We start from the raw sequence: 13,437 nt of genomic DNA, 5'->3' as shown, positions 1-13,437 counted from the left end.
AAGAGATGCACTGTGGGACTGATAAGCCTATGGCATGTAGCCTGTCCCCTTCAGTTCCTCTTGGAGCTCAAGGATGAAGGCAACAGAGAAGACAAAAAGGCCTGGCAGACAATCGATCCTCTAACAACCTTCCGACGCATCCAGATGCAGCCATGCCGTAAGTCAGCTGCAGCACTGGTCTTCTTAGCAAGAGGGGCCAATTAGTTCCCTCCATCTTTTCTCTCTTTCTTGTGCTTTCGACAATTTATGTTGGGTTTTTAGAACTCACGAAATCTCCTGACACGTAGGAAGGCAATAACTAAGGACTAGGAAATAACCAAGTGGCAGTTGCAGGTTGGCAGTGGGCAGTCCAATGCCACTGAGCAAACAGGAACTAAAAACGTGTCATCCATGTGCAAAACCACAAAAAATAACCGAGAGGCCACTTCCCACACAAGAGCCAACCTCCTACTATCCTTAGAAGAGGAAGGGGTTTCTGACCAGGAATTCAAGTCTAGGCCTCAATTATCATGATCTTTAGATCCTTTTCTTTAGTATGAGCTGTGACCTGCCGTCTTATCCTAGGTGACTGATATATATTTGTCAACTCATATAACAAGTGAATCTATGACTGCAGAATTACAAGGGTAGAAACACTTCGGCCACTAACAAAAGTTTTAAATGGGTCAAACTGGGACACTGCCATTTTCCTTTTTGACTCACAAATTAACACGTGTTACCACAAGTGTCAACAGCAATTTTATTGTTCAATAGACTTTATAAACATAACTTGTATTTACAGATGTTTCTCGGCTATTCTATAGTTCAGGGAAATTGGCAGTAAGGTATTTATGAACCCTAGCACTGTGCGGAAGGAGAAGAAACAGAATTTACAAGTGGTTTCTGCCACACTCATTCTCTCTCAATATATAAATACCATAAGGCAAAAAAAATCAAAAAATAAAAGATATTATAAGGAGTGGCTTATAAAGAGAACAAAACCCAGTATCACTAATTCAAATCATAATACCTGGAAAAATATAGTTGCTTTATCTTAAATAAAGCATTGTTGCTCCCAATGGCTGCTATCTGGAAGCAATTTTGGACATCACTTTTTAAAAATTTTAAGAATTTTGGGACCAGCAGTTGGCGTAATGGCTGTGTCACTGGACTCCCATGCAGTCAACCACGGTTCAAGTCCTGGATCCAGTGGCTTGGATTTACGCCGGGCGCGTGTGCATGCATGCCCAAGATCCTAAGAAGGGATTGTGGTGTGGACATTCTCCCCTGGGGTGGGGTAGGGGGGTTGTGTGTGTGTGTGATTTTTCACTTTCTGTCTCTCTGTCTCTGTCTTTCTGGCAAGTGTGCATGCGCCCTATAGCAAAAACCTCTCCAAGAAAAAAAAAAGAAGAAAAAAGTTTAAGAATTTTAATTTTCAATGACCACATAATTTTCTTGAGGGAAACTGAAGCTGAGAGACTAAGAAATAGATTCATAGACTTCCATTAACCATGAAGTTATTTTCTCCAAAGCCAACTGCAGGTGACACCAGACCTATCTAAGGGTGGCTTCACTACAATATTTGTATCCTGGTTCATAAAGACAGACAAGAGATTATTAACAATATGAAGACCACATAAAACCGAAGACCTACAGCAGCTCACCTCTGTTTCTGCGGGGCTTGAGTGAGAGGAAGTAACTAGAGCCAAACAGTCCTCAGTACCCATCTGTAAATCATGGAGCACTTGGACGGACAGAGGCTAGCTATGAGCATGTTCCACTAGTACACGGTATCCACGTAAAACATGTCAGTATCAGACACACAGGGCAATGTGTTCAGTTCAATGACTGAATGAGATTATGACTATATTTATGCGATATCAAAAATGCAGGGCAATATAGACTAAAATGTTTTTAACTGACAAGACAACACAGGTAAGGGAAACATTGAGATACACTGTAGAGGCATTCCACTTTGGCTCGGAAAAGATACACAGTATCATTTACTTACAGACTTTGCCAGTGTTCTAGCTCCATGTGGGACGACCCCAGTTTTAGTCATACTTTAACAGTACAAATTAAACTCACTCCATTCTCCTTATAAGGCTAAGAATCTGAACTAAAGTCAACAGTAATATGGAAAAATAAGAATCAAGAGGGTAACGTTTCCTCAGCAGCCATTTCTTCTGTTTATAGAGTCACGTGTATAATAACACAGGGGCCCAATCACCAAGCTGCAGTTGGCTGTAATGGACACCAGTTTTTAAAAATTAGAGTCAGTGTGTGCATGTCACTGATTTAATACACAGGGATATGAATAAGGGTTAAAAACCTACTTTATTGCAAGTTTCATATTGGGATTATTTTAAAAATCACTCTCATTCTGTTAAATGTAATATTATCAGAAAAACCACTCTCATTCTGAAAAAATAAATAAATAAATAAAATGGGTAAACAGAGGCTCTTATGATTGTTCCTGCCCTGGTAAGTAGGTTTTTCACTTTCAGTGCAACCCTCAATAGATTTTGTAACTGTTTCTATGACACTGCAACTTAGTGCCCACTCTCACAGGGTGGTGTGAAACTCTGCATGAAAAAGGCACCCGAGAACCAAAGGCATGAACAGTGGAAAGTGTAAAAGAAGAGAACAAAACAAAGTCGTCCTTACTTTAGAAATGATTGGAAATCTTCGCATACTGCTTCGCAGCCGGGCCACTTGCATACACCGTGTCCATAAAGAGGGTGGCTATGGGGGTGCTCCTCGTGAGGCAAACTGCAAGGACAAACCAAAAGACAGCAGAGTGAATTAGCTGCCGAGACCCACCCAACTTGATGACCACACAAGAGGCAAGAGAAGTCACGCTGACCAATGTGAATCTGAAAATGGGTGAGTTTCTTTTCCCATGACCTTTACTAATTAATCAGTTTGTTTTTTTTTAAGTTTTTGCTATAGGGCTCATGCACTCACCAGAGAAAGATATGGGGGGTGGGGGGGGATGGCCACGCCAAAATCCTTTCTCCCGTCTCCCCTTGTGATTTTGGGCACACACACACACATACATGCCCGGCATATTTCCCAAGCAGCCAGGTCCAGGACTTGAACTGTGCTGTTGGCCATGTAGGGTCCAGACACTTTAACCACCATGCCATTTGTCTGGCCCAATCTGCATTCTATTTTTTTTTTTTTTTTTTTTTTACAAATGAGAGTAAAAATTGTACCTTTCTGTGTTTGGTCAAATGATAGAAATGTACATGTTTGAATGAAAAGTGTTTGACAAGCTTTTGTTAGAGGCAAAGCTCTCGGACTGTAAAGGAGTCTTTAAAATGCCTAGAACTTATCATTTAATCTACATAATGAAAATTAGAAAATCTGCCCTTGATTTTGAGATTCTCTTGATAGAGTTTCTTCCCAAACTATTATACATTTCCCCCTCTTCCCTTCCCCAGAAACTGTGTTCAGATAATCACATCATTTTTTCACTAATTTTATCCAGCAAAGAACAGTACAATTAAATAATTTAGAATAATAATAAAAGGACCATTTAGAAAGACAAATATATCCAATTAGATGATTAGGTTGGGGGGATGGGGGGGAAGCTAATAGCAGCCGGAAGATTACAGTCCTAAAATAACCAACACCGAGAGAGAGAAGAAAGTTGGCATGAACGTGAAGGGTTAATCCTCCAGTGGGGTTCCAATCAATATGTAATGATCTGGCCACACAGATCCAAGTCATGGGGAGCTTTGATCTGCGCCATGTGGTGCTGGGAAGAGTATCTGTTGCACTCGCTGATGAACCATATTCTCAAATATTTTCTCTATTAGGTTTCTGCATCCAGACTTCTTTCAGACAGATTTCACAGCTGTTCCCACAGCCTTGGCTTCCACCAGACACAAGGGTAAAACGGACGCTGGGAGTTCTGATCCATGCTCAAGCACACTCTTCCCGGAGGGGCCACTTTGCAACTGCCTCCACCTGACTCTGAACACGTATGTGCACACACGAGGGGCCTGGATTTTACACCTTCCCCTTAGGATGTGCGTTTATATATTTTATTTATTCACATTCGTATGGCATATGTACACTAATGCCACATGTCCCTGATGCATGAGGTCATAAATTCGCAGTGAGAATATTATAAACTCGTACACTGAGGAGCATGGATCGTGAACACTCATACACACAGACCAATAGCTCATCTAAGATTGGGTCTCCCCATGGCTTTTGAGCGATTTTATTCAAAATCTAATATAGTTTGAAAATAATAAGCTATTATTCCCTAAAATGACAAAATAAATCTGGGGACCTCCCTCCAAAAAAAAGAAAAAAAAAAACAGAAAAATAACTTTAAAAAGTATTAAAAAAGCACTCCTGATACAAGAAAATAATAAAACAAAAGAACTAAGGTAGCTACAGGGAGATCTATAAAACCCACCAACAGGACATTCTCTAAGCAATTAAGAGGCTAAAAGTCTGTCGGACCTAAGGAAATAATGACTGCCTATCCGTGTTCATCTTCAGATTGCTCATGAATAAAACAGACATGATTTGAAAAATGAAACTTTAAAAAATTACTGACAATATTAGAAACTAAGAATCTTTCACCAGTACTATAATCACATATAACCTGAGAGAAAAAAAAAAAACATTTAAAAAGAAAATTGTTTTATCAACAGCTTTACAAGGAAGAAATACCTAAAATTAAACGTTATTCTCTTTGGCAATTAATTTTGAAAGAGCTACCATACCTTTGTTACGGAAAAACACGGAAACTAAGTCCAAGAAAAAAATCACCTTCAAATACACAAACGTGCTTTTAAACAAATTAGGGTGTAAAGATTTATATCGTTCTTTCCCATTTAAAATTACGTTGGCGATAATTCTGATGTTCTCAACTAGTCTTTAAAAACCGTATTTACTGAAGGGTTATAGTCCATTGAATACCGTCTTCTCTCGTTATGTGCCGATGGATCTCGCCATCCCTCTACGGTGGACGATGAGACTCTCTTTACATTTCTTGTTTTCGTAAACAGTGTTGAAAATCAAGTTTACCAGGCTGCACATCCCGGTGGGAATCTCGCCATCTGTGAGTACTAAGACCTCACATTCACATGCACATGGTGTCAAGTAGGGTCTCGAGAAACACAACACGCCAGGAACGTTCTCAGCCACTATATGCACTTCGTGTGATTCTTCAGCATGGAAACCAGGAGCCTTGTTAGTTCGGACACAAAATAAATACTAGTTCAGACTCCGCACGGCCACCCTGCTGTGCGGGTTAGGCTGCGAGTCTTCTAAAAGCAGCAGTATGGAAGAACAGGATATACATTTGAGAGAGGAATTTATGACTAGAAATAAAACAAAGAGGATCTAACAGGTTTGCCTCCTGTTTCTTGGGTAGCTTATCTGTGAAGAATTCAAGGCTGGAAAGAAAACTACTTTCCTCTAAGGATGAGTTAGTAGTTCAAGTTGGTATCAAAGCAGAGACAGACCGACAACTCCCCAGGGCCTCAGAAGGACAATGGGCTGTATGGAAATCTATGGACACTCCCACTCCTCACACACGAGGTCGTGTCTTCACACTCAGAAGACCTCTTGACACCGGCCTCTTACTTAAAACGATATTCTTCATTAAGAAAAGACTGTATGCTCTTATTTTTTAAAAGTTCACCTAAGCTGGAGCTAACTACTGAAGGAAGTCCCCTCCCTAGCCCACCCTACCCTACCCTACCCTACCCTACGCCAAAGAGCCCCATCCCAGGGGTCACCGTTAATAGGCAGATTACTGCTCTACGTTTTTCTTCTAAGGTATTACTACGGTTTTTCAAAAATGAAAACATACTACACATAGCATTGTTTCTTCCTTTCATTTTAACATATAATTGGACACTTGTAAATATACAATTGCCGGAACGAAGGGCAGTTGTCTCTTAGGACTGGTTTCAGGGCACCCTCCCCACACCCGCCAACATCCCAGGATGCTCAGGTGAAATCCCTTACATAAAGTAGCGTAGCACTCGCACTCTTGCGTGTACTTTCAATCATCTCTAGGCTGCTCATAATACCTAGTACATTGTAAATGCTATGTGAACAGTCATTATACGTATTGCTTTCATGTGCACTGTTTGTTTCTTGTTGTTCTTCCTTTTTTAAATATTTTTGATCCATGGCAGTAGCTTTAATCTGCAGATGTGGAACCCTGGATAGGAAGCGTTCACTCTGCTGGGCTTTGGCAGCAATGAGAGCAGACCAGGAGTAGAAGGACATCAGGCTGGCCTGAAGAGAATTCCTCCAGGGACCAGCAGTTAGCGTAATGGCTACGTCGCTGGACTCCCATGTAGTCGACCATGGTTCACGTCCCAGACCCGGTGGCTTAAAACTTACGCCGGGCACGTGTGCGTGCATGCCCAAGATCCCAAGAGGAGAATGGAGGAGAAGGGATTGCGGTGTGGCCATCCCCCCTGGGGGGTGATTTCTCACTTTCTGTCTATCTGTCTAACGAGCGCATGCACACTATAGCCAAAAAAAATAAATAAATAAATAACAAAATAAAAAAACTCTCAAAAAAAAAAAAAGAGAGAATTCCTCCAGAAAGACATTTCAGAAAGTAACAACAGCTATGGAAGGCAAAGTGATGGCTAAACTGAGTTTTTCACTCTTTTTGTATCCTTTACACTTTTCGTATTGTACATCGTGAAAATTTCTGCTGTGCAACCGTTCATCTTTTGTATGTGTGTGGAGTAGAAAAAAAAAGTCAAGTGCTATGTGTGAGTCAGCCTTCAGACTGCAACTGCCCTGACGACTTGGCAAGTGCCACATCCTCACTGCACGCCTCTCTGAGCTCACTACGGCCTTCCGCAGCCACCGTCTGAAGCACCGTCAGACCACAGCAGCTCCCCCTCTGAAGGAGCTTTCTGTTCCATTCAGAGACTGGAACAGCATTTGTATTCTTACTGCCTTTTGGGTTGGGCCAAAGGGACAAGAAAAGTTAAAAAATTGAGGAAAATGATTTTTTTTTCACTTGAATTAACTTACAACTACATTTACAGAAGGAAAGAGAGTGGGAAAATGACTATCTGAATATCTGATGGTAAGATACAGCCATGAACCTGATCATTGCAATAAATTGTTCAAGGGTAACTCGCCAATGTGTAAAGTGTAACTTCTTAAAAGCTGCCAAGATGAGTGGAGAATAAAGATACATTTGGTTTCTAAGGGATTTAACATGCTTGCCCCAAAATTAAACTTAAAAATTCAGGTCAAGTGTTTCATAAAGTGGTTTTTATTATAAATTCCTGGGTGGAATATGCCTAGGGGCAGAGATGGCTTACCCATCTCCACAGACTCTCAATCTCACATAGAGCATGGCTCAATAAACACCACTGATTTTTTAATGAGCAGATACCAACTATATCATCCCATTTTACTTGTGTGTGAATATGCATTCAATCAGTGTTTGCCTTTTTCTTTCTTTCTATTTTCTTGTAGGTAAAGATTGGAATTGTGCAAAGCTACCTGAGAGAACGCCATTATGACACTTTCTACTATCCCATCTTATTCCAGTTATAAGAAACACAGGTAGTATGTATTTGAGAAAAGCCAGTTGATTTAAATTTTTCTTGATAAACCTTAATATGTCAAATGTAAATATAATTTTAACATAATACTAGCAATAGGATTGCAGATTAGAAAAGACCAGTGGCCCTGGACAGTGTAATTATAAATCAATGTATCCGATACTAATTCCTGACATTACATGATACTCCACAGTTTTTATGCATACACTGGTATGATGGTGTCATTCCCAGTGACATTTATGTAGGATATTTTTATTCTATTTATTTTTTTCTACACTGACATATCCCAGCTAGAGTCTTCACTCGATCACTAACCCTCAAAGAGATTTTAAAGAGTGGCTCTGGCTCCTAACTGGTGACTTCGCCATTACATATCCAAGTTCACAGCTTAACTAAAACTTGAAATCAAAATTATTAAATTCACCTACTAAAAGAACTACTTCTCAAGTTTCAGTCTATAGTCCTTGGTGGTGCTGATGCTATCAGACTATAAACTAAGTCCCCCTGTGGTGGCCAAGAGAAGAGGAATTCTGGAAGAGAAGAAAAGATCAGAGACCTCTCCAAAGCCCAAGACATCTCCTCCCACCAAACTGCCAATTTCCCTTTCTGAAGGCACTTTCTCAGCTTCTCATGTGCACAGACCCGAGTTCTCCCATCTATCTCCCTCGATTTGTTCTCCCCCTTTCAAATGTGTCTGTTTTCTTCCTCTCCATTTTTTTTTTCCCTTGAGAGACAGATTTTTGCTATAGGGCACATGTCCTTGCCAGAGAGACAGAAAGCAATCCCGGGGCGGGGGTGGGGGTGGCCATGCCACGATCCCTTCACCTCCAGTCTCCTCTCCATATTTTAGGCACACACACATATGCGCCCAGCATGAGTTTAAGCTACCAGGTCCAGGACTTGAACCGTGGTCGACTACATGGGAGTCCAGTGACACGGCCACTATGCCATCTGCTGGTCCCTCTTCCTTTCCAAGTTTCTAATTCATTGCTAGCAAAAGCAGCAACCTTGCCCATCAAAGTTTATCCCTTCTCTGGACATCCCGATAAAACTCATATCAAAATTAGAAACTGTTTTATGTCACTGGCACGTTGTTCAATAAATTAAGTTACAGAAGACTATGTCCCTTGGGACCAGCAGTTAGCGTAGTGGCTATGTCGCTGAACTCCCACATAGTCGACCGCAGTTCAAGTCCGGGACCCGGTGGCTTAAACTCATGCCAGGCGCGTGTGCGTGCGTGCCCAAGATCCCAAGAGAAGAATGGAGGAGAAGGGATTGCGGCATGGCCATCCCCCTTGGGGGGGGGGGATTTCTCGCTGTCTCTCTGTCTCTCTGTCTTTCTGGCGAGTGCATGTGCCCTATAGTGAAAACCTCTCAAAAAAAAAAAAAAAAAAAAAAAGACTATGTCCCTATTTCTCTAAATACTCAGCATCTTGGAATACACTTCTGTTCCTAAAGTCTCACAGTTACCCTTCATATGCCATACAATCCACTCATTTAGAGGGTATATTCAATGGTTTTGGGTACATTCAAAAGAGTTGTGTAACTGTCGGCCACAATCTAATTTGGGATGTTTTTATCCACCCCCCAAAACAAACTCTTCGCCCAGTGGTAGCTACTTCCCATTTCCTCTCAACCACCATCCCCTGCCAATCACTCATTCTTCTGTCTCCAGAGATTTGTCTCTTCTGGACATTTTGCAGGACCAGAATCATATCCAATGTAGTATGTGTTCCCTGGCGTCTGGCTTCTTTCATGAAGTGAGACACTTTGGAGGTTCACTCACCCCCACTGTGGCAGGTATCAGTTCTCCGTCCCTCTCTCTCTTTTTTTTTTTTTCTTTTTTTGGAGAGGTTTTTGCTATAGGGCGTGTGCGCTCTCCAGACAGACAGAGACAGAGAGATAGAAAGTGAGAAATCACCCCCGCAGGAGGGATGGCCATGCCGATAATCCCTTCTCCTCCGTTCTCCTCTCGGGATCTTGGGCACACACGCACACGCGTCCAGCATGAGTTTTAAGCCACCGGGTCTGGGATGTGAACCGCAGTCGACTACATGGGAGTCCAGCAATATAGCCATTACGCTAACTGCTGGTCCCCATACTTCGTCCCTCTCTATGGCTACTCTTCTGCTGTAGGTACGCAGCACATTTCACCTTCACGTTCATCTGTGAGGAGCATCTGGGCCGTTTCCCCATGTTGGCCACAGTGCGCTGAACCACTAAGACGACGGGCATCAATGCACTTGCTTGAGGACCGTGATTTTGATCCCTTTGGGTATATATCTCGAATTGTTAGGTCATGTGGGTACGCCTAGGGTTAACATTCTGCAGAACTGCCACGCCGCTTTCCAAAGCTGCTGTCCCATCTGACGTTCTCGTCCGCACTGTCTAAGGACTCTGGTTTCTCCACATCCTTGCCAAGGCATGTTGTTGTAGGTCTTTATTTCAGTAATCTCCATGGATGGGAAGTGGTACCTTACTGTGCTTCTGACTTGCGTTTCCCTAGTGATTAATGCTGCAGATCCTATTTTCATGAGTATGTTGGCCGTTTGTACATTTTCTTTAGAGAAATGTCTATTCATATTCTTTACCTCCTTTAAAAATTTTTTTCTTTAATCACGATAGAGCATGTGCATGCACACATGAGTGGGGCGGGGGGAAGAAGGGAGAGGGAGAGAGAGCGAGAGAAGAGTACACTCCACAGGGTCTGGTCACCCCTTGATGGCCTTCCTCCAATCCTCTAGCCTGGTGGATCTTGGGCACTTGTATGTGTATTCGCCTCCACCTATTTTTTAACTGGCAACTGTTGAGTTGTAGGAGAGCATACGTATTTCTAAATACACGCACACGTATGTCATGTGTATATGTATACATATAAATATGTATACATACATACATTAGAGAGAGAAAATGAGAAATACATACACATTGGATGCAAATATCTTATCAAATACATGACTTACAAATCTTTTAAAATTATGTATTTGATTTTATTTATTAGTATTATTTGTTAAATTTGATATAGGGCACATGTGCTCACAAGAGAGCGAAAGAGAAAGGGTAAGGGGGAGTAAGAAAGCAAGCTAACAGGTTCAGGACTTGAACTGTTGCTGGCCATGTGGGAACCCAGTGCCCTAACCAGCATGACACCTACTTGCCCCCTGACTTACAAATCTTTATTCCCATTTTCTGGGTTGTCTCTTCACTTTCTTGACGGTGTACTTTGTAATACGGAAATTTTTCATTTTGACGAAGGCCAATTTATCTACTTGTTTCCTTTGGTTCTTTTTGCTTTTGGTGTCACATCTAAGAACTTCTAATCCAAGGTAATAAGGATTTTATTTATTCTTGTTTTCCTTCAACCATTTTATAGCTTTAGCTCTTCCACTTAGGGGTATGATCCATTTTTAAGTTATTTTTTTATATATGGTGTGAGGCAGGGATCCAACTTTATTCTTTTGAATGTTGCCTCAGCAGCACTCGAGGAAAACACTCTATGGCTGTATTCCTGTGTCATCAATTATGAACATAAACGTAAGAGCTAGAGTCTTTTATTATTATTATTTTACTTGTCTGGATTTATTTTCCCCCAACATACAGCTCATGTTCTCAACAAAAATTTGTAATTAAATTATAAAACAATTTTTGAAACTATATTAAACTATTAACATAATTTTTAAGGTTTAATGGGTGGGGGCAGAAGCAATGTTTTTTTTAGAGGTTTTTACCACAAATCCTTGTCCTCCATTCTCCTCCTAGGATCCTGAGCACATACATACATGTACCCGGCATGATTTTCAAGCTACTGGATTTGAGACTAGAACTGGGGGCAGTTCTGTGGGAGTCCAGCAACTTAATCACTCTGCCAGCAGTTAATCACTCCATCTACTGGCCCCACAAATTTTTAAGAGAAATAAAATCTTAGCAACTGAACTTTTTTAGAAGAATGAGTACCTAGAGGCAACTTTGTTTTCCAGATCCTGTTGATACTTTGTATGCTGAAAAATCTTTTCCCAAGCTCTGTTGGACCTCTTTGCTTAACACATAAATGGAGAATAACTTCACCTTTTAATGAGGGCCAGCTCTCTTTCTATACAGGGATGGTGAAGAGCTCTGTGACCTAAGTACAGCCTTCCTTTGTCACTACAACTGTAGTGACGTGACAGGAATCCTGCAATTCCCTCATATGCCCTGCCCTCACCTTCCTTGTTAGAAAACTTGGAGGGAGTCACAGCAGAGCTTGGCCTGGTGGTAAAACCTCCACCAATGTCTACCAAGAATATGCAGATAGATAGGGAGTAGGTATAAACAGCACATCTAGTAACTGATAGGATGAATAAGGAGAGCCAGCAAGTGAAACTGTGGGTAAGGTGCTAGACTCCCAGATGACTGACTGTGGTCTGAATCCCAGACCCAGTAGCTTGAAAATCACACCAGGTGCTTGTGTATATATGTGTGTGTGTGTGTGTGTGTGTGTGTGTGTGTGTGTGCGTGTGCATGTGTGTGTGTCCAAAATCCTGAGAGGAGGCTGGAAGAGAAGGGATTGCGATGTGGCCATCCCTATGGAGTGATTTCTCACTTTCCCTCTCTGTGTCTCTTTCTGGCAAGCATACATGCCCTATTGTAAAAACCTTAAAAAAAAAAAAAAAAAGATGAATAAGGAATATGTACCATGCATATGGGTCAAATGAGTGAGTAAGGTCTATGCTTTCCAGCAAGGAATATCAGTGTTCTCATTTTCCACTTCATCCTCTCCCAATGCAAAGCCATATGCCAAAAAGCACATCCAATCTCCTTGCTCACTTAGAAGCTGTTCTGTACCCCCATCTTTCTCTGATGGCCACCTTCTTTTTTCCCACCATTTAGGACCTTCTTCCATTAAGCCAGCACAAGCAAACATTCCCTATTGTAAAAACCTTAAAAAAAAAAAAAAAAAAAGATGAATAAGGAATATGTACCATGCATATGGGTCAAATGAGTGAGTAAGGTCTATGCTTTCCAGCAAGGAATATCAGTGTTCTCATTTTCCACTTCATCCTCTCCCAATGCAAAGCCATATGCCAAAAAGCACATCCAATCTCCTTGCTCACTTAGAAGCTGTTCTGTACCCCCATCTTTCTCTGATGGCCACCTTCTTTTTTCCCACCATTTAGGACCTTCTTCCATTAAGCCAGCATTTATGGAACCCTGACCCTGACACCTGCACCCAGGATAACACTGATAACAAACACCTCGTTGACGAGCTGCCCATTCAACTCCCTGTTACTCAAGTCTCTCCTCGTACATGCTATCTTTCCCATCCTTTGGTCTCATGTCCATGTGGCAAGTGCTTCTTCGTGTCCACCCAATAACAGTGTAAGCCACTAAACTCTCCCATCTTAGATCTATCATGGCCTCACACTTCATCTGGATGGTAAGGGACTGCCCATTTCCAGCCAAAACATTGAAATAAACCAGGTACTGAGAGACAATGCCACATTCTCCTTGGTGGAAGCTGGAGGATTTACATGCACAAAAAGGGAGGGTGGAATGGTAGATACCCATAGCTCATAAGGGGAGGGAAGTGGGGAGGGTCGAGAAGACCTGGAAATAGACAGAAATCTGCACTTAGATAAGACAAATGAATGCTAGAGGATTACAGCACAGTAGAGGAACTAGAGTTAGTGACAATTTTGTGTTATTTTAAAATAGCTAGAAGAAGGTGAGCTGGTAGTATGGAGTTTAAAGCACTGGATTCCACATGGTTGACTCTGCAGTTCAAGTTCCAGACCTGGTGGCCTAGAAAAGAGGTGTGTGTTCATGCTTTCCCAAATCCCAAGAGAACATGGAGGAGAAGGGATTGTTAGAGATTATGGCATGACCAATGGCCATTCCCGGTGGG

General features: G+C 41.7%; 1 protein-coding gene across 1 annotated transcript in view; it reads right to left on the bottom strand.

The window, feature by feature from the left end:
• The window catches only part of FOXP1 (forkhead box P1), a 759,404-nt gene that overhangs the window by 58,468 nt on the left and 687,499 nt on the right, over nt 1–13,437 (bottom strand). The window contains exon 13 of the mRNA XM_006158051.3: nt 2,647–2,751. Within this exon, the coding sequence (XP_006158113.1) occupies nt 2,647–2,751 (105 nt within the window). The remainder of the gene's footprint in view (nt 1–2,646; nt 2,752–13,437) is intronic.

The sequence above is a fragment of the Tupaia chinensis genome, unplaced genomic scaffold, assembly GCF_000334495.1.
Source record: "Tupaia chinensis unplaced genomic scaffold, TupChi_1.0 Scaffold000570_1, whole genome shotgun sequence".
Lineage (NCBI taxonomy): Eukaryota > Metazoa > Chordata > Mammalia > Scandentia > Tupaiidae > Tupaia > Tupaia belangeri.
This window is presented reverse-complemented; position numbering and strand designations above follow the sequence as displayed.